Source organism: Lissotriton helveticus, chromosome 12 (assembly GCF_964261635.1).
Source record: "Lissotriton helveticus chromosome 12, aLisHel1.1, whole genome shotgun sequence".
NCBI lineage: Eukaryota > Metazoa > Chordata > Amphibia > Caudata > Salamandridae > Lissotriton > Lissotriton helveticus.
In genome coordinates this window covers 474,560,463-474,587,690 of record NC_136073.1, presented here as the reverse complement: position 1 = coordinate 474,587,690, position 27,228 = coordinate 474,560,463, and the positions used below count along the sequence as shown (strand labels likewise).

The 27,228-nt window shown below is 44.7% G+C and overlaps 1 protein-coding gene across 1 annotated transcript in view; it reads left to right on the top strand.

Moving 5' to 3' along the window:
- The window catches only part of C12H19orf12 (chromosome 12 C19orf12 homolog), a 95,249-nt gene that overhangs the window by 28,030 nt on the left and 39,991 nt on the right, over nt 1-27,228 (top strand). The window contains exon 2 of the mRNA XM_078670373.1: nt 12,266-12,446. Coding sequence (XP_078526499.1) covers nt 12,284-12,446 — 163 coding nt within the window. The 5' untranslated portion in view covers nt 12,266-12,283. The remainder of the gene's footprint in view (nt 1-12,265; nt 12,447-27,228) is intronic.

Below are 27,228 nucleotides of genomic sequence, written 5' to 3'. Positions count from 1 at the left end.
CAACAGAGAGTAGAGGACGATCGGGCGCTGGAAGCGGAAGACGAGAAACTGTCCATGCGGTCCGGGTAAGGTCGTGACACACGACAAATTGCGAAATTGATTGATTGATTGATTGTTTGAAAATACTAGTATTTCCTATTGATTGCTTCTGGGAGATTCTCTATTTGCAAACAAACACAGAATCGCCATACTCTGTTTAGTCTTTGCAGATAGTGAAGGGTAGGCAACGCAAAACTTTAACACGTCGTGCCTATTTTTTTCTCCCCATTGATTGATTGATTGAATCGAGCATTGAATTGTTCGAAGTTGGTTCTCTTAGGAATCTTCTCTGCCTGCAAACGGGAAGAATAGGAATATTCTCTCTCCCTTTGCCGATAGTGAAGGGTAGGTAACGCAAAACTTTACCACGTCGTACCTATTTCGTTCCTTCATTGATTGATTGTTTGCCCAAACATTGACTGTTTTGGGAATTGGTTCTTTCTGGAGGTATTCCCTGTTTGCAAATAGCGTAGAATAGAATATTCTGTCCAGTCTTTGCAAATAGGGAAAGGATAGGTAGTGCAGGCTTTTGCCCCCCATTGTAATCCGTCATGGCTATCTTCTCCCCATTGGCTCACAGTTGGGTCAACCCGGACCGCTTATTAGAGATGAACCATCCAGCTCCACTGGAAGGCACCCCTAATAAGGACATGTTTACTAAGCAAGGACTAGTCGCTATATCTTATAGTAAGTTATGGCATAAATATACAAAAAGGGATCCTAAAAACCAGTGGCCACTGATAGGTTCGTTTGATGAAAATAAAATAAAAACACTAGAAGCAGCTGTAAAAATAAATAAGGTAACACCCACTATGCTCGTCAGTATTGGCATGTGGCGCAAAGAAGCAGACCATCGCAGGAAAAGAGAGGAAGTAAAAACAGTGAAAGAATTACGAAAAGCAGCCCATCTGGCCGCAAAAGAACTAGATGAAGAAATAAGAAGAAGAGAGGAAGTTAAACAAATGCAAGAATCAGGACTGACAGGCCAATGCCCTGTCAGGACCTCCTCTACGCTCTACCCGGAGATTCCCTCCAAACAGCGAGCAAATGACGAGTTACTGCTCGGTCCTCCAATTATCTACATGCCTCCTCCTTATGCTCCCAGCCAACCTCTAGCACAACACTCACCAGTTCAAAGTGCAGGCATAGGTGACCATAGCGCTAGTGCCCCGGCTCTTGCGGCCTTCGCACCAACCGCGTTGGTAACAACAGCAGATGAGCATGAGACCAGCAGGCATCTAACAGCCAGACCAAACAGGTTGAGCAAAGATGAGCGGGATGGAATCGACCAAATAGCAAAAACCCTGGTAGAACGAAAAAAAACCGAAGAATATACGATGAATATGCACAACTCGCATGCCGGTAGTCACAGACGGCATTTTATTTTACGGTTCAGCTACCACACCCTGAACGCATATGAGGATAGGTACCAGACTAAGGGTCCTGCTAAAGTGACGGCTCTATATAGAAGGGTTGATGTCGGAGATGGGGCTGAAAGTGATGTGACGGACCTCTTCATGCAAACGCTTGAGGTCTTCCGCCACCTCGCGGAACAGAAACCAGAGGTCAAGATCACAGTCCCTGAGACGATTGAACCCTCACTAGAAGCAGCCAACACCATGATGCCTATCAGAGAAGCTGCCCCCTATTGGGTTCCCCCAAGAGGTCAGGGAACAAACGATAATATCAACCATGCAGATGCCAAAGGGAGGGTTTTGTACAACTGGGTTTACCAACCATGGGATCGGCAAGATATTTTAACTTTTAGACAAACCCTGCCCGATTTAAGAAAGAACCCTACAGCATTCTATACCGAATTAGGCACAGCCTTGGGCTCAACCATAATGACTCTAGCGGACATGGATTTGTTTTTCGGGTTGTGTCTGCCGGCTGATGTGTGGAAGCAAATCCGGAGAGCCGACCACACAGATCTGTTCGGACACACCTGGACAAAACTCGATGAACTAGATAGGCAGCGAGAGCCCGGACAGAAGCCTGTAAAAGACATATTGGAACTCCCCGACAAAATAGTGCAGAAGCTGAAAACGTTGATCCCAGAAAAGAAGGTAGACTGGTCGATAGTCACGGCCTGCCGCCAGAAACCTCAGGAGGACGTATCCGAATACTTCTCACGATTTGAAACAGTGTTCTCCGACTACAGTGGCCAAGACATGACCACCGCAACCGGACAACACCTATTTGTGCAGAACTACGTAAAGGGGCTATCGCAAGAGGTCTCCCAAAAGTTACAGACTAGCGAAAGTAGTTGGGGAGCCTCTAAACCTGCAGCTATCCTTCAGATGGCTCAGTATTACGAACACCAAAAGAACGAGAACGAAAGGGCAACTGAGAAAAAGAAAAAGGACCTAAAGGAACGAGTAATGATTGCACAACTACAGGGAGTGACCACAGGGAGGGAACGGTATAGGGGAAACTACCAGTCAAATGCCCCTAGGAATTCGGCCCCTAGAGACCGCAACCCCACCCCTGGCGCTCCACGAACCGACCTTGATGAGAACCAATGTGCATTTTGTAAAGAATTTGGACATTGGAAGTCTCAATGCCTAGCCCTTCGGGAACTGATTAAAAATAAAGAGACAAGGGACATGGCAAATGGCCCCAAAACTGGAGGGCAGGGACGAGGACAGACTCACGACACCACCAATGACCGATCTGGTAGATCAAACACATTTGACCGCCCCCGACAGAATCAGTGCCAACAGTCCGATGGCTACAATGATCACGACTCTGCATAGGACTGCCAGGGGCAAGGGAGGGATCCAGTCGAGCTCTGTGTTGACCAGCAAGGTCCTTATGTCACTGCTAAGGTCCTGGGTACAAAGTCTCCATTTTTGGTAGACACTGGAGCGACACGTAGTGTGTTATCAAAACGACTGATTCCAAGGGCACCCTTGTCTGGCTCACACATTACCTCGATAGGTTTCGATGGGACGCCCTCCACTAATCCCCTGTCTGTACCTATCTCCTTTGACCTAGGAAACAATCCCACTGACACGACGTTTCTGCTCTCCTCCAACTCCCCTGACGCTATTATGGGTATTGATTTACTGAAACATTTCCGAGCTACTATTAGGTGTTCCCCTGATGGAGTCCGAGTCATCCTGTACGACAACCCGAGCATGTCCAGACCCTACCCCGCACGACATATGTACGCCATAACAGATGCTGACCTATCCTTGCTCGATTCGCTACCCCTGCACCTATGGGCCAGAAACGACTCGGATGTAGGACGAATGATGATCGATCCTGTACACATAACTGTTCGACCAGATGCAATACTCCCGAAACTCCCACAGTACCGGATATCGCCCGAAGGCGAGAAGGCATTGGTAGCGATTATTCAGTCCTTGGTAGATGCAGGAGTGGTAGAGGAAGTGGTTAGTAATGTCTGCAATAGTCCTATCCTACCCATTGTTAAGAAGCAAGGCGAGGGGGATGAGAAAGCGTACCGCTTCATCATCGACCTGCGGGAAGTCAACAAAGTGGTGGTGCCACAGTACCCCGTAGTCTCAGACATCGCCACCATTCTGACCCTCATTCCGTCCACTGCCACCACCTTCACCGTTATAGATCTTAAAAATGCATTTTTCTCTATCCCCATCCATCCAGACAGCCGTTATCTCTTCGGCTTCACTTTAAAGAACCGTTCATACCGCTTTTGTAGAGCTCCCCAGGGCTACACTGAAAGTCCCAGCATTTACAGCCAAGCCCTGAAAAGGCAGCTGGACGCCGTCCAGCTACCCGATGGAGTAGTGTTAATCCAATATGTCGATGATATCCTTTTGGCGGCCGACACCACTCCACTTGCAATCACAGCCACTATCCAACTCTTGCACTTTCTCGCGGAGAACGGCCACAAAGTCTCCAAAAAGAAACTGCAGTTCTGTCAGTCCCAAGTAACATACCTAGGTCATCTCCTGTCCAAAGAAGGGAGAAAACTTACACCCGACCGAATCCAAACCATCCTAGACACCCCTATTCCAAAAACACAGAAGCAAGTCCGGTCATTAGTAGGCCTTACTTCTTTCTGCCGACAATGGCTACCAAATTTCAGTCTCATTATAAAACCCCTACTTTCCCTGTTGGCCAAAGATGTTCCGTTCCCACTCCCGTGGACCCCCGAATGCCAAGCATCCTTTAAGGAGTTGCGAGATGCCCTTTGCTCGGCACCCGTTCTAGGAACACCAGATTACTCCAAGCCCTTCTCCCTCTTCACTCACGAAAGGGAGAGATGCGCATTGTCTGTTCTAACTCAGCCCATCGGCGCCAAACAGCGCCCTTGTGCCTACTTCTCTGCCACTCTTGATCCAGTCGCCAGAGCTCTACCAGCCTGCCTTCGAGCAGTAGCTGCTGCTGCTGTCTCTATCCGACAGAGTGAGGGAATTGTACTTTCGAACTCTCTCACGGTATTAGTACCCCATGCAGTTGACACCCTTTTGAACCAGACCAAGACTCAACACTTGACTAGTGCACGACTGACAGGATACGAATTGACTTTACTTGCGCCCCACATCACTCTGAAGAGATGCACGACATTGAATCCTGCTACACTGTTACCCTTGCCCGAAAATGACCCCGATGTGCCCCCTATACACGACTGTGTGACTCTCACAGACGAACAGACTAGGAGTAGAATTGACCTCCGAGACATTGCTTTCACAGATCCTGACGGAGAACTATGGGTAGATGGCTCTTGCATCAAACTCCCAGACGGCACCACTTCTGCTGCCTATGCGGTAACGACTGCTCGAACAGTAGTTGAAACAGTTTGCATCACACAACGATCCGCACAGGCAGCAGAACTAATTGCCCTCACACGAGCATGTATCATAGCAGCAGGAACCACGGCGAACATTTACACGGACAGCCAGTACGCCTTCGGGGTAGTTCATCATTTTGGGATCCTGTGGAGGGAAAGGGGATTCCTGACGTCCCATGGTACACCCATCCTTCACGGGGATTTAGTCTCCGCCCTGATTGAAGCAGTCCTTCTCCCCACACGATTAGCAGTGATCAAATGTCAGGCACACAAGAAGGTGACAGATTTAGTTGGACAGGGAAACGCACTAGCCGACATCACTGCCCGAACCACAGCTGAGAATAGGGCCACGACACGCATGTATGTGACCAGGTCACAAGCAGAAAAATGGACCAACGCTAGGGAAACGATCAGGGATATCCAATCGACCAGCACACCACACGAACTGACTGAGTGGGCACGGGTGGGTCTAAGGGACGATGAAGGCTGCTGGCGGACAAAGGACACAAACAAATGGTTGCTGCCTGATGCATACTTGATCCCCATACTGACAATGGCACATTCCCCTGCTCACATAGGTTCTGCCCCCATGATCGAACTCATTTCCAAAGTCTGGCATAACGGCAAGATCCCCGACTCAGCCAAACGCCTAGTCCAACAGTGCCTTATCTGCTTACAACACAACCCCGGGAAAGGAACTGTGGTACCCCGGGGAGGGTTTGGGATCCCCGACCACCCCTTTGAGGTCCTCCAGATGGATTACATCCAATTAGAGAGGTGCCAAGGCTTGAAGTACGTATTAGTCATTGTATGTGCCTTCAGCAAATGGGTGGAAGCCTATCCGACCCGTGATAACACTGCCATGACTACTGCCAAAGTACTATTGAAGGAGTTTTTCCCTCGCTACGGCCTTTGTCGAATTTTATGGAGCGACAATGGCCCCCACTTCATAGCTGAAGTTATCCAACTTATCCTGAAGGGGTTGGGGGTCAAACAAAGGTTCCATGCGGTCTTCCACCCCCAATCCGCTGGCCTGGTTGAACCACACAACGCCACACTGAAACTGTCAAAAATAGTGGCCACCACAGGACTTAAGTGGCCAGATGCCCTTCCACTGGCATTACTATCGATGCGCTCCACCCCCACTAAGCACCACTTGACCCCCTACGAAGTTGTGTTTGGACGGCCTATGAACCTCTGGACTGCCCCCAAACCAACCTCCATTCATGACGTCCCCGACGTCCTGCTGTCAGATTATTTGTACAAGTTAACTAAAACGTTGGGACATGTTAAAGGGAGGACTGTGGAATTTTAGTTCGTGTATTGAACATCATCTACGCCATCTTGCAAACACCACGTTCATGCATACACGACAGCCATTTTAGGTACCATGGTCTCCCTGCTCACGATCGCCCCGTCAGCACACTTCCCTGACCTGGCAAGCGCCCCCCATGCACCCTGACTGCCCCCGCTCTCTCATGCACAAGTCATGAGCCCTCCCCTCCCATGACTCTGTCCCAGGGAATCGCACCCCGCGCCTGACCAACACCTCCTCTCCGTCCATGAATACCCCTCCTTTGATGACCCCTTCCACTGAGCCTGAACGTCAGCACGGACCGCTGGTCATCCTTTAGCCCGAGGATACAGTTTATTGCCCATTACTGTATGCACTCGCCTTTCCTGAAAGAAGCCACTATTGATCACGACCCTCCACCCCCAGTGATTCGATCAGGTGCACACATTCCAAAGGAAACGGCAGAACCCTCAGCTGCGTGATAGCCCCCTCCCAATCATATGAGGGGAAAGAGTCTCTACTGTTGTCATGTGTTGGAATGGGCTGGAACTGGGGGGGTGCCGGGGATATCGTTCTGATGTCATTCTCATGCTCTACAATGTCCCTGTTGTAATAAAGGACGTTCACATGTCTTAAACCAGTGTATAAAAGACCAGGTCTCAGAGAGGTTGAGAGAGCACCTCGAGACGATACCTTGTTGTCCGATCTGACGTGTTCTACTCCGCCGGAATAAAACTTGTTTCCTGTCTTCCAGTCTCCAGCGCCTGCCTCTTTATTGAATAACTTCGTGTGGTATTAGAGGCGTTTTACGCCGGGCAAATTTAACTCAGAAAACAACTACTGACATCGCCTGACCATTGTAAATTGATCTTTATCACTGAGCTCTCCAATTTATTTTTTAGGTCAGGATTTACAAAGTATAGCATGGAGGCCAGACATTCATCTGCTGGTTAACCATCAGGTGGTTTAAGACTATGGATTAAGACCATTTTTGTATGTAGGATGAAAAGATTTAAAGTTAAGTCCTCAGATATTCTGGGTCTTGATATTAATACTGCTAGAGGGCCTTTTGTGATCAGACTATTGAATATATAAAACCACTTTTCTAGCCCAAACCAGGTGTCAGAAACTCTTCTCCCCTTGGAAGATGCCTTGGAGAACTTAAATAGTGGATCTTGTTTTAGCTGGGGACTTCAAAGTAACACACGTCAGATGAGGAAAGAAGCATCCCAAGATAAATTCTCCATAAACACCATGGTAGCACTGCAGATAGCATTAGCACATGGTTTACGCGCATACAATGGGCTCACAATCTCAAGACGGGGGATAATTGTAGAAGTCTGATTGATTGCGTACTACTTGATTTAAATCTGTGACCTATAGTTCTGGATATGAAGGTTATTGACATGCCGGACAGTAACCATAATGCCCTAGAGATAAGGAATGTTCCATATTTTATTAATACCTGCTCCCCTAGCACACTGGTTTTGTAAATCAAATCCTCGAATGATGGAAGGAGAGTAAAATGACAATTTTGACCACTCTTGCCCACATATACACTATAGTGGCATCTGCTTTAAGTTTACTTGGCAAGCAAGAGCAAACAGATTTGGCTTGTATGCACATTTAACACATTATTTGATTTCATCAGGAAACATTTTCATAGCACCAAGACAAATGGTTCAGAATGGTTTGACAACCATTGTAAGACAGTCAACCAAAACCTCATGATTGCTGTAAAAAGTGGTAGTGCAATTGCTATATCCGAGGGAAGGAAATTATACAAAAGCTTACAGGCAACAGCTAAGGAGAACTGGGAAGAGGATACCTGGAGAAAATTGCTCATAGTGGCCACAACGAAAGATAGTTGGTCGTTTTGGCATTTGCTTGGTGAAGGGGTACCGTTTGTTTTAAGTGAAGATAATTTTCATATCATACCTTGTAACTCGGAACAATACTTCACTAACCTATATTCTACTTAAAAGATCAGCGCGGGAGTTACGGCTGGAAAAGATACTCTGCTTGAAGTACAAGAAAGAGCTAGTATCCCTACAGTCACCTACTCCTTGGAAGAGACAATAGTAGCCATCAAACACACAAAAAAGGGTAAAGCGTCAGGACTAGACAGGATACTGAGTGACCTTTGTCTTTTGGAGCCGGCAGTGTGAGACTATATGTTGAACACCATTTCCAATGCCATATCGAAGGAGGCAGAGTTACCGGAGACTTTGAAGGGGACAGAAATATTGCCAATCCCAAAAAAGTGGAAAAGTGTGACCCTGCCAAATATCAGTTTGATAGATGATGCCCAAAAAATGTTCTGGAAACAGTTGTTGCTGAATATACAAATGTGGATGGATGAAAACCAAATCTTGTCTAATTTGCAAGCAGGACTAAGAGCACACTTGAGTACTATAGAGCAGGTACTTCCCTTCTTACTTATTCTTTGGAAGGCATTTTCCATCAATAAAGGGCATCTATACTTAGTATTCATGGATGTAAAATCTGCGTTTGATCTGATTCCCATGGAGGAGTTATGGCTTGTACTAAAGGAGATGGGGTCCTAGTGGAATTCCTGCATTTATTGATAAAATTATACAGCAAAAATTACGCACAACTGAGGTGGGACAGGCCGCGTAGACATCAAATGAGGGGTGAGACAGGTGTGTGTCATAGCCCCAATCTTGTTCGCACTCTGTATAAACAAATTGACACGCTATAGTTAGCAGACCCACGGATTCTGGCCCTACTCTTCACAGATGACATACTGCTACTTTCTAAGATTCCTATGGGTCTACAGAACATTGTACACTGATCCTCGGTTGCTTATGTTAAATTTAGCCTGGTAATCAATGTGACCCCAAAAAATGACTTTATGGCTACACAAAACGTTTTGAGGTAATGTGATGTTTAGGCTCAGCAATTTGGAGCACGTCAAAGATTGAGATTATCTGTGCATGAGACTAGCTAGTAATCTGTCATGAACCCCACAAATAATAAAAAGTCGGATGTCCCTACAGCATGTTGAGGCTGCAATTACAGCATGTTGAGGCTGCAATTAATAGGAAAATAAATCTAATTTACGCCCAATATCATCTGCCCTTGAAATCTACTGCGCTAAGGGCCTAGGCAAGGCCCTTTATGGAATAGGAACAAGGGGATTCGATCAAACCTAGGACCTAGACAAAGTAGAAAATAAATACATTCAGTCATTACTGGCCCTGCCTAAAAGTGCACTACTTACCCCGATGTGATTTGACCTAGGGATGAGGAATGTTGCATACATTCCTGCACTTTAACTCCTATCTATTGGGTGAAGCTCTGGACGGGTAAATCCCAGATTCTGGTGAAACAGGTAATTGCTGAAGCAAGAGATGGATAAGCAACTAGTAATACCCTGGATCGAACATATAAAGATGTGGATGTATGAGCTAGTCCTGCACGCAATCTTGGATAACCCGGAGAGATTGACAATCGTAATGGTAGCCCAGTTGAAAACTAGATACTGAGACTACATCCAGGGAAGGATGTTCTACTTTGGTTGCTTTTGTTGGCATACCATTTGCTAAAAGTTGGGTGGGTTGTGTCTAGCACACTTGTAGTAATGAGGCCCTAAATGTTCAGATATCACAATCCGCAAACATCTCAGAATCTTGGTTCTAACAAATATTCTCGAGTGTTTTTTTTCTGTCATTTTAATCTGTGATGAATGGATGAATTGCAAAGCTATGTTAGCATTGATGAAATTGCCTTTACAACACATCCATTACAGCACGTATACCTTTACCACTAAAATATTTACCACTCATATGCCTTTACAACGAAAATATAAGTATAGATACAAATATATCTTACTTAAGCCCACAACCCTATTTATTTGTGGGGGAAAAGTGCGTGGTAAAGAAATGTTGTAAAGGCTGTTTCATAATTTTTTTGTCTGTTTTTTTTTTTTTGCCTATTGCACTCATTCCAGATTAATTCCATTGTCCGTGGATTCATTTAATTGCTTTCCTAGATTGGAAAATATAATTAGGCACGAATCATTCTTTTTTTGTAATTCTTTTTCCACGTATGCTATAAAGTTTCTGGGAAAACTTGGGAAAACTCTCAACTTATCAGTTTTCACAGTGACCATTCTTTCATCTTCATTTTTAACGTAATTAATTCCAGTGGCTGCTGTATTTTGTTTAGTTTACAATATAGCATTTGCTTATACTTTGAGATTTCATGTGATATTAAAATATCCTTTTGTGCATTCACATGCTCTCTGCCCCACTCGTATAACTAGGAGAAAAATGTAGCGCTGCCCTTTGTTTCCTACACACCTACTAGGGCCACAGGAACATCACACTAACCTGCTGACTGTTTGGAATGAAACCCTTGATTTTAAGGTCTAATTTTAAAGCCTGTTACTTTGTCTAGCTGCTTTAATATGTAACTTTCATGTGACATATTAGAGTTTTAACTCCAGTTGCTGGACAAATTCTGTCTTCACAATTCCAAATGGCCATAATGGGAGCCTTGTTCTTCAGGTTGACTGAGTAGACACTCAAACACACAGCTAGGCCACACTCCAAGGAACATCGCGTTTGCCTAACAACTGACTGGCTCTCTGTGTTTGATCTCTTGTTGTCACTTCTCCATCAGCACAGCTACAGCTAGCTCTGGTGTATCGTCAAGAGTCCCTATTCTTTCCCACTAACCATCACAGCCCTGCAAAAGAAATCTGTACATTGCGACATGTACACTGTCCTCCTTAAATACGTTTTTGAATTTTTTTAGGCTAAATGTACTTTTTTGTGTGTGTGTGTGTTTGTGTGTATATGTATGTATGTGTAGGTGTGTATGTAATTCTTGCAACATTGTTATTGTATACTGTACCTTATTATTATCTTGTAACTGATGTAACTTTTAACACAACGATCCTAAATGAAAAGCGCTCTGATACCTCTTGGGTAGTTGCGCTATATAAAACTATATATATATATATATATATATATATATATATATATATATATATATATGTGTGTGTATATGTATATATATATATATATATATATATATGTATGTATATATATATATATATATGATATACACTTCGTTGTGCCCTTACTCCCCCTCACAAACTCCTTGCCACAAAAACACATCTATGTGGTTGGATTCCACGTGAGTTTAGGTACAGTGATATACTAGTGGTAACCACCTGTTATCTGTCTTGATTCCTTTCAGTCAATCTAGAATGGATTTTAGAGGGAAGCATGATCATTCGCTCACCCACCCCTGGCACCCCCCTATGCTGGAACCTCTAAGAAGGTGAAGCAGATGGAAGCAATTTGTGATTTTAAAATGGGTTTGCAACCATATGCTTTAGTGAACAACTTCATTTATCATCACTCTCTCCTTAGGAAGAGCTTGCAGGCACTTTTGCTGTATCGCAGTTCCTTCATTGTAGGTACAACAGTCCTCGCCGGGCTGAACTATGGAGTTAGGATCTGAGAACCATCCACCTATCTGAAATGTCCAAAGTAATAGTATTTGGCCTGCTTGTGATTTGCTTGTGGTGTCATTAAGGGTATAAAAAGCTACATAGATGTTACAGTACAGTACAATGTGGATGTTTGAGTCATGTCAAGTTTATGGCAGGTTGGGGTAGTAACTATGTAACTGTGGCGGTTTTACTCATATAAGAGTATGTCTTTCTGTGTAATGGCTGCCTGTGTGAATTGGGTGCTCTAGTGTGAGATTTACATGGTACTGGTAGGCTCCTTTTTATGCATCTTCCTTTCATTGAAATTAAGCCCCAAAGCGAGAACAGACTTTCGTATACAAGTCAACCTGGCGTGGAACAAACCATCTCTTCATCTATGACAGAAGTTTCATTGACTGCGTTTTTTTAAACATCTAAAATTCTCATCTTGAAGCCTAGAAATGGGCAGATCCAGGGAGTTGTAAACACTTTGTAAAAGGGGTTTAGTGTGCTATAGAGTTGTTTTTAGACAGTCACTCAAGCTAAAGCTTAAAACTCAGATCAGGTAGCAGGTTACCGTATCTCATGTTGTCTTGACCATGCATTCCCCATTGTAACATAAAATAATGAGAATTATTTTTTGTGGGAAAAGATGCTAACAAATTCTGTATCTACTGTTTTCTAGTGGATCTTTTATCTCAACATGGTGGCTGCCGAGATAGAAGCTGTCATGGAACTTCTGTGCTATGTCGCTGAGACTGATAAAATTAAAGCTACAGTGAAGCATTCTGCAAGGGGAGCACTCTATGCTGGTGCAGCCGCCTTCATGGGAGGTCTTGTGGGCGGGCCACCAGGAATCGCGGTTGGTAAGTACATTTTCTGTCACCATTTTCAAGACTTGCATAGATTGAAATCCTATCAAAAGGGATCGTCAATTTTGACTAGCAGAACAAAAAAAAACATCCACTTATCTTCCCGGGGCAACCTATGGGCTGAGAGTGTGTCCCCAGTTTGTAGGTGACTGCTATAGAAGTAAGAATTTGCATTGGGAGACATGTGTTCAGTTTACTTGTAAGATGATCAGTCCTGACCCTGCAGTCATATTAGTTGTGTGGCTGCATTATTTGAGCCATAATTGGGGGTGGCTTGACAGTTTTGACTTTGTCATTATAAGTTACTTTAAATGTGCAAAGCATGAGACGCATTTGGCAAATAATATTACTTTTTAACGGCAGAAGCTTTCAATTGTATGACATTTTTCATACAGAACGTAATGCAAACCTCCTCCTAGCAGATTTTCTCATTACAAAAGACCCTCACTTGGGGAGAGATGCTACAGCAAACTGTATTCTTGGACTGTGGGGGAGAGAGATGCATATCCCTTGGAATGAGCTGTTGCTGAGCTCTCGCACAGTCGAAACAATCTGGTACCTAAAAGTAAAATGAAGTGTCTGTAAGGAATCCCAATGTCATCCCTCGTAGCGTGCGCTAGCAGAGATAAGTACATGTGTATCAGAACAACCCTACAGTTAAGTTTAAATTCCCAACTCTGTTTAGTTGAGAAGAGTAACATCTAATTATTAGAAAGATACCAAAGGAAAAAGGATATAATGAAGCAGTTATAAAAATAATAAAAAGTGGTGATATAGAAGTATTGGACTTACTGTAATACCACAGTAGGCAGTTCATATTTCTGTGTTGTCTTCCTAGATGTTTCTGCTATATGATACTGTATTTACATGCTTATTTTGATTCTGTGCCCTGGAAAACTGCTAAGCCATTCCCAGTGCTTAGACCTCCTAATTGTCAGGAAAGAATAGCTAATCTAATGAGCATATTTTACATTTTAACTAAGGCCCCAGATATATGGTGCAGGTTGTGGATCATGGCATATAAGCTTAATGTCATGCGGGCTGCTTATATGTTCACGCCACTCACATGAGTGAATTTAGCCCATGATTTCAGGTGTGACATTGCAACTCTGAACTGTTGCGAGCCAAACTGTAACAAACATATGTAAACAGAAACTGTTCTGACATTTTTTAAAGACTGCTTTTCACATTTTCCAAGATAATTCTAATTAGTGCATAGGCATACAGAGTGATAGTTATGTAATGCCCAATGGTGGGTCATGACTTATGTTTCAGAGTGTTATTACCCTGCAATGGCAAACCTTTGCTGTCTAAGCTATGGTAGCTTTTCCTGTGGTAAAATCAGATGGAATAAAAGTTATTATTTCTTTTTAGTGGCTTCCAGAAACGCTACAAAAACACCAGGGCACCATTGTAATATTTATCAAAGCGAATTTCAATGGTGAACATATATATTTGTTAAATATTCTGCAAGTGCGATTTATTTTGAAACCTACTCTTCTTTGCCTGAAGGCCTGCACAATAATGAGTTTGATTCTGCACGGTCTTCCCTGTTCCATAAACACTAAACTGTAGGTTAAGGTGTGACACAGCTTTTTGAGAAAATAAGCTAGCTCTAACACCTGCATTCGATCTTGAAGGAGTTAATTAATTAAGCAAGCCATCTGCCCCTATTTATCTTTGAATGTGGTAGAGGTTAGTGGATAGTAATATCACAAAGAATAAGCTGGAGACTGATAGTTGTAATAATGTAAGTTGCTGCAGGAATCACACCCCAAATTGCTTCACCAGACCCAAGCAGGCAGGATTTGACTCAAGGCAGTTTCCTTAGTGCTTCTCAGTGCTAAGAAGCAGAAGGGTTTATATAAGTTCAACTCAGCAATAACTGGCAGAATTCCCAAAGCTGAATTGTGTCCAAAATCTTACCAAAGGAATTGTTGCCCACTTTGCAAGATGATTGGACTCCTCCTTATGTAAATTTCTCTTTTGTCCTTTTGTCCTTCATCTGGCTGTTCCCCAAACCAGTCTCTTGTGGATCAATGCAAAACACCATCTTCTAAGTACTACCCAGGAGTAAGGCTCCATGTCTTCTTGTGAAACCCCTACGCTTCAAAGGAGGCTATTGTTGAGCTTCTTTTTGACTGTTGCTTAGCAAGGTAATGGTGATCTAGTATATGGGGTACATTTGTGGAAGCTGTTCCTTGAAGAGTGGTGTTAAACACCAGTTGTGAATTGTCTCTGCAGGAGACAGTAGCAGCTAAGCATTCCTCTGTCTGTCTGTCGGGCAACCACAAATCCTCCACGTACACTTTACATATGGCAACCAAGGAATTGCTAAGGCATACTCTAAATTTAAGCATGCCTCCAAAATCGTCTTGATTTAGAACAACCATGTCCCTCTTCCAAATAGAGTGCCAGAGCATAGGGGGGCAGCTTATATTATGTAAGGCACCCCCATCTTACTGTGGCATATTATATTAGAGCAGAAGCTGGGTAAGGCTAAAAGGTTCTTAGTAAATATATCTTCAACTAGCTGGATTTCATCAACATCCGCCTTGACCCAAACAGATGCCCCGTAGCTGGCTGCTGTGACTGATTCTGCTGCCTAAATACTTAATATCTCGGGCATAGGCTTCAACCCTAGTTTGTTAGTGAAGTTGAACAGGGCTGATATCGTTTTTTCCAATATCAAAGCTCTGTTTACAACCATATTTTTCCAAGAGTTTTTAGAGTTGAACAAAATACCCAGATACAAAAATGACTCCACCTCTTCCACCCTACGGTTTCCAATATGGAACTTGGGACGTGGTTTAGGCCATTTCCCACAGATCAGTGTGAAAGGTTTACTTTTTTCACCTGGAAGTCGAGCTCCCTCCTAAAAAGTGTGTAATCCTCTGAGACCCTGCAGGGCTCAACTAGTTTGTGCTATGAGCACCGCATCGTCTGCATAGAGGAGTATGTCTAGGGAGTGGGCGTGATCTAATGTAAGGAACGTCCCTGGGCCTCTCTACCAAAACTGTTTCCAATCTGTTCGTATAAAGGGAAAACAGAACGGTGGCTAGGACACAAACCTGCTTTACACCGCTCAATCTTAAAGTGCTCAGTACATTCACCTTCCTGGCCAAAGCGAACAAAGGCAGAGTCCCTCAGGTACATCTCTTATAAAAGTGATAATGGGGCCTTCAATACCCATCTTAGCCAAAATACAGACCACAATTTAGAGTGAGGAACTTAATTGAAAGCAGCCATGAGGCCCATAAAGGCCAGATAAATGGCACCTTTCTTCGCCACCACACTTGCTTATCAACATACTCAGTTTGAGCACTGGTCTACTGTACCGCTACCCTTCCTAAAACTGTACTGTATGTCTACCAAGATACTATTTGACTCTGCCCATTCATCCAACCTGTGTAGCAATAGGTGCCCCATTAGCTTTGCAGTGGAATCAAGCAACAAGATTGGCCTATTGTTTTTGGGACTGGACATATCTCCCTTTTTAGGTCACGCCTGAGCCAGCGCGCATGCGTTGCTCTGCGAGTCTTTTAGTAAGGACTTCCAACTCGGACCACACGCTTGTGTGTGCTTTTTTTATTTTTTTGCTCACATGCTATTGCTCTTTGCGTGTGTCTTTCCAAGAAAGACAGCACGCAATTGGCCAAAGGCGGGTGCATGTCCCGCCTTCTCTCTTCCCTGGCCTAGGGAGCTCGGGAGCAAGCAGCGGCCCCGCACTGTGCCTGCTGCATTCCTTAAATTCTTTGCAGCGCGCGCGCACTCGCAGAACGATGCAGCTGCATTACTCTCATCCCACAGCATTTTTGCCTGTGGGAGCGAGCAGCTGCAGTGCCCCTTTGTTTCTCTTGAAGGCAAAATAGTATTGCTTTTAAGTTAAACCAGTGCACGTGGTGTGCTGGCACCGGCAATGTATTTACAAACAGCTTGTTAAGGCAGCCTTGCAGCTACACAGCCTCCAAGCACACAAGTTATTGTTTTTCAGCTCAGCCGCTGCAGTATGTGTATGAAGCAAGGCACTAGGGGGTCACACCTGCGCGAGCTGTGCCACGGGGCATCCTGCTGCAACCCGCGTGCTCTGTACTGGCTGGCCGTTACAGGGTACTGACCATCACAGACAACCCAGTGTGCTGGGGTGAGCAGGGTACTCGCCGTCACAGCCTGCTCGAGTGGGCACGGTACTGGCCGTCACAGCCTGCTTGAGTGGGCAGGGTACTGGCCGTCACAGCCTGTTCGAGTGGGCAGGGTACTGACCGTCACAGCCTGATCTAGTGGGCAGGGTACTGCCCGTCACAGCCAAGAGCTTCAATCCCCTTTGGAGTTTGACGGGTTGTATCAATTGTAATAATAATCTTTTAGCGCCTTGAAAAGCGCTGCGACGGAAGCATGCTTGGCGCTAAATCGAAAAACAAATCACGAAAGAGCAATTTTCATGAAACCGTCCTCACACTGGGAGAACATTGTGGAAAATTTGGAGGGGGCACATCAGCGGGGGTGGCTGGCTGTTGCCCTGCCCCTCTGACTGTGCTCTAAATTTGGCAGTTTATAAAGTGAAGAGATTCCTTGGAATAAACTTTGTTTCTTGCCTGTGCTCCGGCAGTGAGGGAAGCTCATACATCGCTAATGTCTTTTTAAAAAATTGTATTGCATTGATTGTAAGCAAATGCCCCAACCTCTTCAAAATCGTGTTGGTACTGCCACCCCTCCTTGCATAGACCGAATGTTCCTGGGGAACAACCATCAGTGATTGGGTGGGCCCCGTGCACTTTAAGCGACCCCTGTCACAGACCTATTTGGAGGAGTCTCCGGTTCAGGCCTGGTAGGCTCTTTTTGTTAGACTCGAATTTGACTTTTCTGTTCCTGTGTCTCTGATTTTCTAGAATCTGTGTCTTTTTATCTCTGCAGAGTTTGCTGCTCTGGATGGTAGGCATTTCCATCTATACACACCTGGCTCAGCTGACGGCTTTTCGATTCCCCAACCCGTTCACACAAAGTGAGCTATCCCTCCCCCTCATCCACCCATCAAGACTTTGTAGTGTTGTTCACCACAACACCTCTTTGTGTCCATGAGGTTTCTGGTGATCCAGTGATCATAGGCAAAGGCCCCACGCTCTTCAAAATAGTCTTTGGTGTACAGCAATACCCCTGCTGCCCCTCTTCGCACAGACAGAATGTTCCCCAGGGAAGAACCATTAGAGAGGGGGCGGGCTCTGTTCACTCCAGCTCCCCCTGTCTCACGCCTATTTGGAGGAAGCTATGCTGCAGGCGTGGAGGGTACTTTAAAAATATTCTTCTGTGTTTTGTGCTCTGGGAAGAGCCTGGGTGAGAGGTACATTTCACTTGCACTCAAATTACACGAGGTGGCCAGGGTGATTGTTGTATTGTAGCTCGCAGGACCCTCCTACCCAAAATGCAAAGGTTGTACTTCATGGGCAGTGCCTTGCTGCCAGCGGATACCAAAGTAATATAATGCTTGCGATGCTTTGCTGCTAATTATGGGTTGGGTGAAGACAGAGGATCATTTGTCAATGGCTCTGATATGTTAACATGAATGGAGGCGCAGAAGGCTGGACATCACTTGATGTCCTCGTTTGCCACAGATGACTAAGGTGAATGTTGCCTGCCATTTCCTGTGCCCTGTGTGCTCTGCTGGCTTGCACCGTACAAGCATGTACAGGTCGCTTGCTGTACCCTATTGGCCTGTGAATGTGCGCAGGTTGGGAAAGTCCAGAGCGAGGGCACCCACTTTATCAATTGTGTTCGCAGACTGTGAGGACTGATAAAGCTTGCACATCCAAAAGTGCCAAGTCTTTGGCTCATGCATTTAAGGTGGTCCAAGGAGCGATGCATTTTAAACTTGCTGTGCTCAGCTGAATAAGGGAGGCTAAGAGGAGGCGGGCCCATCTCTCGTCTACATTGTGGTGAGTGGATCCTTTCCTATATACTGCAGTACGTTTTTGGGGTTGAGCCTAGGCAGGTACCGTGAACTACTGATTACAGATAGTCTATGGGCTGTTCCGTAGGTGGGCTCTGGGTAGGGAGACCAGACGTCCCCGTTTTCCTAGGACAGTCCCCGTTTTTGGAGAAGTGTCCCCGTGTCCCGACACTTTTCTCCAAGTGACTCAAATGTCCCTGTTTTCAAACAGTGTCCGGGTTAAACACAGAAATGTCCCAGTTTTTCATTGTTCTGGTTGAGCATGCGCTTGCATGCTCTCTTTGCACTGTTTACGGCGTGTGTCGACACTGAGGTGAGAGCTGTAGCAGGAAGGGAAATCCTTTGGAGACATTTTCTCTCGGGATTTCCCTTCTCTTTTTTCACGCAGTGCCATCTATGTCATCGTGCCAGCCATATTTGAACAATTGCATATCATCAAAACTGAATCTTCGCTAGAAGAGGAAATAGTGATATTAAGGTGCAACACCACTTTCTGAACTTTCTGAACTTATGTGATCTGTTGAGGCTGTGTGTTTGCTGCTCCCCCAGATGTCCGACCTAGAAGTACATGAAACAGCAACTTTAAAGTATTTCTGAATGTTAGGATAAGTGTCCGATAACACGTGGTGATGACGTCCCCAACGTCCTTCTCAAGCTCCAACCATTCATTTCTACCAGTTCCAAGATCAGAACAGATATCCTGGGAAACGAAACACTGGTGATCAGGTGAAAGGCCGAGTCGCTATTTGAGGCCTTCATTCAGTGGCTTCAGGTTAAACCTGCCTTGGATATTAAATCTGCTAATTGTTTCCAACATGTTTTTCAGATTGTAAAAAATTTCCCCTATTATTGCATTATTTAAGCATATTTACTAAAAGTGGATATGTGGCAATAGCTTATCTGTTTCATATACCAAGAACATATAGATTGCACATTGCACATTTCCATATCATGCCCTTTGCTTGCGTTATTGGTCGTTTAGTTGCATCAGTAGCCTAGATATTGCACATTCCCAAAGCCATTAAATTTCACTTAGCCAAAGATCTGTAATTAAAAGCTCGTCAGTTGCACATGGAAGTTGTGCATCTATTGCTTGCATCAGCAGTTTATCAATTTCACGAGCAAGCATACTGTCCAGGTGGCAATCCAAAAGATCTTCCGTTGCCTAGCCCATGTCTCTTACCAAAAGTTTCTACTTTGGATAAAACAATATTTCTTCGTCCTGTAGCTTGTATTCATAGCCATACAAACTTTTTAGTAGCCCTTATGTATACCGTGCAAGGATTAATGTATTGCTCATTGCATGTTTTATTCATAACCAATTGATGCATGCTCTGTGCTCTCCATATCAAAGCTATGACTTGAACTTTTGACTGACCTTTCAGATCACGGCAAACTGTTTAGCTGGAAAGGACTTAAAGTAGCAGAATGAACGCCTTTGGAAGACACAAGCAGTGCTGCTCGAGCTTTTTGCTCAGGTCTTCACACTATTGCGCTATGAGATGATACCAATGGCTAGAGTGCACTATACATACCCCAGTAAGGTAACATGACATCACAGCAGTGACCACGCAAATGTGGGAGGACTGTGTGGTCGGCCAGCCTTTGCGACCCTTGGACCCTAAAGCAGTAATACCTGGAGAGAAGTTTAGCATTTAGCATTCAGCAGTTTACCTCCCATGCTTTTGTCATGAGCAACTAAGCAACATTAGTGAGTTGTACTTTACGCGGTGCTGACATGCAGCTATAGTATCAAGCATTGATAAAGCTAGTAAATCTGGCGTTTGCTAGCCTGTGATGTTTTTTTGATTTTTGACAAATATATCCTTAAAAGTGTAAATGTAATAAAAAGTACTAATGCTGCTGCGTAAAGGAGAGGAGTGCCAATAAAAGACCTCGGATTTGTTGTCTGTAATGCTTCATCTCGGTCTGTGGAGGGAGTTGTCATTGTAGTTCTTTTTCTATGTCTATGACAGCTGTTTAATAGTCCTAATTTTATGACGATGGTTACTGCAAACCGTAGGCCTACTTCTATGTCTATGACCTGTCCCCGTTTTTTGTTTGGAGAATCTGGTCACCCAAGCTCTGGGGCATACGAGTTCTTGAATTTATTGTACTTTTGGCTGTAAAACCAGAACTGCGCAATGTTCACCCTTACGATACAACATCAGGTGAAAGTGATTTTATTGTTTGCACGCTTACTGCACTATTCTGAAAACAGTGTTTGGAGTTGCCACCTGAGTGCTGCAGTAGATACTTTAGCACCCAGTATAATGTGCTGCATGGCTAAATACTTATAAGGTCTCAAAGGCGAAACCTATTGGTTATGCCAATGCTTGTTATATATTGGGACAATAACTGATTGGTTCCAAGATACCAATGGGCCAACCTTTACTATGGCATTAAGCATAACCACAAAAAACGGAGCCCACAGATCCTGGCGCTCCAAGAAGACATACTCCGGTACACTGTCTGGGCCAGGGTCCTTGAGGCTGCTACATTCCCCATAGGCCCTCTTTACCTCCTCTACTGGTTGGTTGGCAGACACTGTGAGGCCAGTCCTACACTGATCTGCATAAAATGGTTTATCCCAACCGCCTCCCCTATGGCAACGACTAAAGGACCTTTAAGGTCCTTGAGATATGCGACATTCACCACCTTCCACAATCTAGAGCGATCTCTAGCTAGACTTATTTCCCGTAGATCCTCCCAGGCCTGTTCCTTCAGGGTCTTTAACCTAACTCTTCTAGCCTCTTTATATGCTGTGTGCAACCTCTTCACCAGCACCCTATCTCTCTCTTCCTTGCAAAGCCCACGTGCAGATCGGCTAAACTCCCTGAACACGACGAGTCAAACCAGCGCGGTGTCGGTTGATTTTTAAGTCGACCGTCATGTGTCGACTGTTATGTTATGTGTGACAGGATACCCGTAAAAGCAGAAATAACATGTCCTCAGGGAAGCTCTGGTTTCAGGCAAGCAGACACCTCTGATTCTTTACAATGGAGGAGCCCTGGGAAAAACTTTGGGGAAATAGTTCTGTTGATTTGTAATAACCCCTCAACCCTCAAAGAGCAGGATGACTGAGCGTCCCTGAGAAAAGCACTTTTGTCTCCGTAAACCTTATGCAAAAAGATTCTGAAGTAATAATATGATCAATCGGTGTCCCTATCTGGGTCCCCAAAGGTACCAGCCAACGATGCTGTCCGGCTATCCACTTTGTTCCTTATTACCAGGTTCATTTATACAAGGAGACAGTTCAAAAAGTCCCCATATTCATTGTGTTTAAAATGACCCAATGGCTCAAACTTATTATCCATTAACCCACAAGCAGATTTTTCAAACCTCTGGCACTCATGCATATTGAAGATCGCCCATCAAAATGACATTTACAACTTTGGGGTGATGGGATTGGATGGACTTCAACTCTGACTCTAATGAGCATGCTACTAGGCCCATGTTTCCAGTAAAACAGTTATTGTAAAAGTTAACAATTAGCAAGTCCCAATCTCTTCACATTTAACAGGCCAGACAACGGAAATAAGGGGAGGCATTGTGAAATGTACACACTTTTTCCAAGCAGGTGTTTGGAATCAAAGTGAGGAGCCCACCTTTTGTTCTACCCACCCTAGAAGGAATGGCAGGAGAATGGAAGGAACGAAAACCATCCCAAAAACTGGACACTACCTTCCATTTTTCTTGCAACCATATTGCATCATACCTGCCAATTTCCCTCACCAATTCTAAGTTTTCCAGTTCCCTCCTCAGACCTGCTATATTCCGAAATAGAAAATGTTATGGCCCTATCCGAGCCTGCCGTCAAGTTGACCTATCTGTATTCACCACTGTCCCCCATTGTCCGCAACAAAGGCACACTCATCACAAGGGAGATTAGAAATTAAGCCTGCAGTATTCCATGAGGGACCTTTTATGACGTGCACAGATATTTCTTCAGCATTGGGTGAGCAAGGATAACATTTGATTACTGCCATAGGACTACTAACAACCGAACCTGAATAAATATGATCGTCCCCCTGGTGCCCTAACTCTTCTACTCTGAGAGCCATAAAAATCCCTATTACGGTTAAGGCGTCAATCTATGTTCGCCAAATCGGACAGGGGAAGGAAGTGATTTGAGGTCAGAACCGCAGAGCTCCACAATGCCACGGATCTGGAAAGCACAGATCCTCAAACACCCCCCTCACTCTTTGTTGATAAAATAGCCCAATGTTGTTGTTCCCCCGCCCCCAACAGACTTGTTGCAACACCAGATTGTAGTAGGCGATAATCTAGGCCATGGTATTTACAGTTGATAACACAATCCCCGTTAAGTTTTTTTTCTAGCAGATCCAACCCAACCAACCCATGTAACAAATGGAATGGAATTAAACTAGCTTAGCTTAAAATCAGTTGCACGACCGCCAATGACAAACTTTGTTTTTAAGTTCGAAGGTATGTTCCTCCCTAGTTGATGTAAGTACGGTATGCCAGTTAACACTGCTACATACGGGCAACATTCAGGTAGAAGATTGAGGCAGGACTTATTAGGAATGGTGTTAATACCCAGAGTGCCTCCTCCTGATTGAAAAACAGCCTGCCCCTCAAGTTGTCATTGAGCCCCCCACACTGGTTGAGCCTGCAGGCTGAACCCTTAACTCATTCGCCAGAGAGAGCTTGACATTATTAGCAGATGAAGGACTTTGCATGGTGATATGGCCTGGGGCAGGAGCAATGCTACAGGACTAAGACCCGACTAAATCCTTTGCCGGTATCAGCACAGAATTTGGCTGATCGAGAAACTTTGCCTGGGACAGGGATAACTGAGCAATAGCGTCCTCCAAGTTCTGCAACCGGGCCATTAGAGGGGAAATACAGTCTGCCACTTTGGCTTTTATAATATCCAGCAAACCAGACCAATCTATGTTCGCCACAGCCCCAGCAACACCAGGGGTAAAAGGCCCCATTTGAGCTAGTTGGAAGAGACTCTGGAGTAGTAGACTCAGATGACTTGGGAACACCCCCATGTCCTCTATCCGGTTCAGTTGAAGATTTATTTGAAGCCCCTTGTTTGAAATTGCGTTTTCTTTTGCCTAGGGGACCACCAGCGGGGGAAACGTTAACACCATTGCTGGTGGCACAGAATTGGACATTAAAACAGACCCCTGAACTGGTGTTTGGTGAACTGTGGTATTAATCAGTTGATCTTGTCAAACGGCTCAGAACCGCCCTCCCATGCTGCTACCAGTTGATGATCATCTGGACAAGAGAGGGGCTAAAGGTCCCTCCCACGTTACGGGAAAGGAGTTGCTCTGCTCGATCAATTTCTTCCGCAAGAATACCCACTGCCCTTGTTAGAAAAGAATCCAGAGATTTGACAGTTCTGTTAGCTTGCGTAGTATTCACATTCACCTGCTCTCGGTCCCCTGAAGCTTTCGCTTTACCATGACTCAACTAGTAGACACAATGGTGCGCAGAAACATTGTAAATATAACTCTATACGTTCTTTACCACATAACAGAACTCACCATGCAGCGGATGGAAAAACCAAGAGGAGTTTCCCAGTCCAGCCTCCTCCATTCACTGATCGTCTGCAGGTGTGAACGTAGCAGGGGATATGAGGCTTGTAGTCCCCCAACAGCTGCGGTCGGACCCGCAGCAGCTTTCCCTAAACACTAAATTTGTATTCTAAGTCCTCCTCCACAGTACGGTCACCAGGTCCAAAATGTGGAACTCTTCAGCTCTCTCCCACAATATCCACTCCTGCGTAATATGGTTTAATACAGGCACAATACAATAGTCAATGGTTGTGGTAGAACAGGACATAGGTGCAATTTGATGCTGTCTATAGTAAAGCGCAGGTCCGATACACTAACCAGATTTATCTAGTTCAAAGACTTTAAATTCTGTTGTTAGTCCTTTAACTCCCAAACTTACACATGGGTACACTTCCAAAGTCACTCATAGGGAGGCACTTAAAGACTCACAGGGTGATCGGCAAAGTCCAGTTGAGGTCCAGTTGCCACAGATGAGTTTTGCGGTTGACGGAAAGGCCTCTTGTATCTTGTTGTATCCCAGTAGTTTGAACAAGAGGTCAACTTTAAGACCTTTGAAGTCCACTTCTTTGTCCTAGGTACAAGGAGGAGAGCATATCGAGTAGTTAAGGACTCTTCTCTTGGTCCTGGAGTTTCCTGAAGCATGGTGCCTAGAGATGCCACATTTATACCTAACATGAGCTAATGGGGGAGATTGACCTCTAGCCAATGAGTAAAGGCTCCTGGGGCTAATCCTACCCACTTTGGGGCATTTTCAAGATGACCAAAGTCTTCAGCAACACCGAGCTTGGACTCTCCCATCTGTGTGTGGCGGTGGGTAAGTGCACTATGGTAATTCTAGTCCTCCCACATTTAGCACTGAAAACTAGTTTTAGGCAGTCCTGTACCCCAACAAATTCGGAGACAGAAGTCTGGCCATACAAAGTTAAGCTTTCAGCAGCCAGAGTCAAGTTATATTGCCATTCTGTTTACTTTCTTTGAAAAGTGTCTCTCACATATATGAAAATCCCAGCAGACCTGTCAAGCAAGCAGGTACTCCAGCAGGATCTGACACTTATGTGAACAATAGGCCCCTTCTGATAAAGGCCGATCTTCCTTGAGGGTACAATAAAAGGGTGCATGCCTGGGTGCTAGCTACATATGTTTGTGACAGGGTAGGCCTTTTAAAGTTCAAGCCCAGTCCACAGGTCATCTTATCAAGGGCACAAAAAAACTTCCCATGCCCAAGGGCTTTTATTTTTCCTGTCCTGAGAGTAAGTTTACACCTCAGTCACCTCTATTGAAATGCTAATTACTGCTTAGCAGAAGAGAGAGAGCAAAAGGCAGATTTAGCTTCCAGAGACTTCAGACAAGGCATAAGTGACTTTCTAAAAAGCCCTTTCCCAAATATTTGATTACTCTGACTTCAACAGTGAATTGAGCTTGTAATAAATATTTCAGAGTCAAAAAGTATATGTATAGGTGGTTTCCTAAACCGGGATATTCTTCTTTTTTAAATACCTATATTGTATCCCAGTGCTATCCTATGGAGCAGCCAACCCTGCTACAGTAAAAATAGCTTTGATGGCATTTTCACTATAAGGAGATCCCTTTAAAAAAAAATATATTAACTTTCTTTTTTTCTTTTTTAGTAAAAGAAGGTACCAAACATACACTAATACTTTTATCACGTGTTGATCATTACATTACATCCTGCTTACATACAGTAGTATATTCCAGTCTCAGTAGGTTCCATTTTACCAGGTGTTGTCAGCAAGAGTCTTTTAACCAGAGGGGGTTGTTCACAGTTTAGCTGTATGTGCACCTTAACCACCTGCTTCTATGCTCTGCTTCTTACATTATTATTCAGGTTGTGTATCTGCAGAGTCAGCTAATTCAAGTAGGTATGTGCGTAATGGCTACCATATGTATTGCGGCCTTAAGGTTGGTGGCTGTAGTTGCGCGTAAAGGTCCACTGTTTGTGTTGCAATATATCAACCTGTTAACCCATGCTTTTGACCAGGTGGGGCCTACCTCCCCAGTGTATGGCCACCTCCCTTTTGGCCTTCTAGTACTCAACCAGGTTCTCACAGGTCCATGTTATGTCAGCGAAATCAGCGGATGGAGCGTGACATTTGGAACAGGTACGATGGTGGGAGGGGTCCATGCAGGGCACTTTTATTTTATGTAATGTACGTCCGCCATTAACACTTGAAGTGTAATAGTTGTGTTGATGATTAAGAAAATACCATACATGTTTACATACAGCAGTGTTGCCACTGAATATCAGTGAGTACCCCAAGTCCAGCTCCCATGCAGTATTTATCCCTTTTATCTCCAGTAGAGAGCAATGCCAGGGTGGATTTATACAGATTAGATATCAAATGTTCACCGCTGTGTCTGGGATAATTAATGATTAAGGTGGAAAGTCATCCGGCTCAAGGGGATAGCTGGGGATCTAGGCCCCGAGTGCTCCCCGTATCCGTCTCAAGACAAATTGATCCATAATGGGTGCATCCCAGAAGCAGGCATCTCTGTCTGGGAGAAAACATTCCAATCGGGGTACAGGTCGCCAATGCTATTCAGGGAGTATTTTGTTACAGTTCGTTTTGGGAGGGCGTGATGGGCAACCAGTTATTCCCAGCTAATGGGATGTGAAGATGAGTATAATAGGTGCCCACTTGTTGACCGAATCATCCTCTTCCATGCCCAGCTAGTCATGGATACTCTCTGGATCTCACGCGGGTCGCATGGTACTCCAACTGGCAGCTCCGCCCCAGTGGGAGTGGATCCACAAGGTCCGCCTCCGGGTTGTGTATGGTATCCTAGTATCGGGGTGGTACCAATGTAAGGCAAATCTGCACTGGGCTCCAAATAGTAGATATTTAAGTTTGGAACCCAAAGCCCCCACGTTCATATGGTAGGGTCAGAGTGTTCCAGCTAATTCTTGGCTGCTTTCCCCCCTTACCTGACATAGTAGGACTGTATGAAGTGCTGCAACAAACATATTAGTGGGATCAGAATGTTATTAAACGGGCACAAGAACTGGGGCAATATCACCATTCTGATGATTGCTATGCGGCCTGCCATACTCAGAGTTTCAACCATCGCTCTATCCAGACAGATTTTCCAGCGCTGGCCCATAGTTAAGCCGTTACTATTTGATCCTAATCTTTAAGACTGTGCATTCCCAGATATTGGACCGAGTCGTCGCATCTCACCAGTGGGAATTCCTGGATCTATGTTATGGGGGGCAGGTGTTTGTGGGAAATATCACTGATTTATCCCAGTTTTATATGTCGCC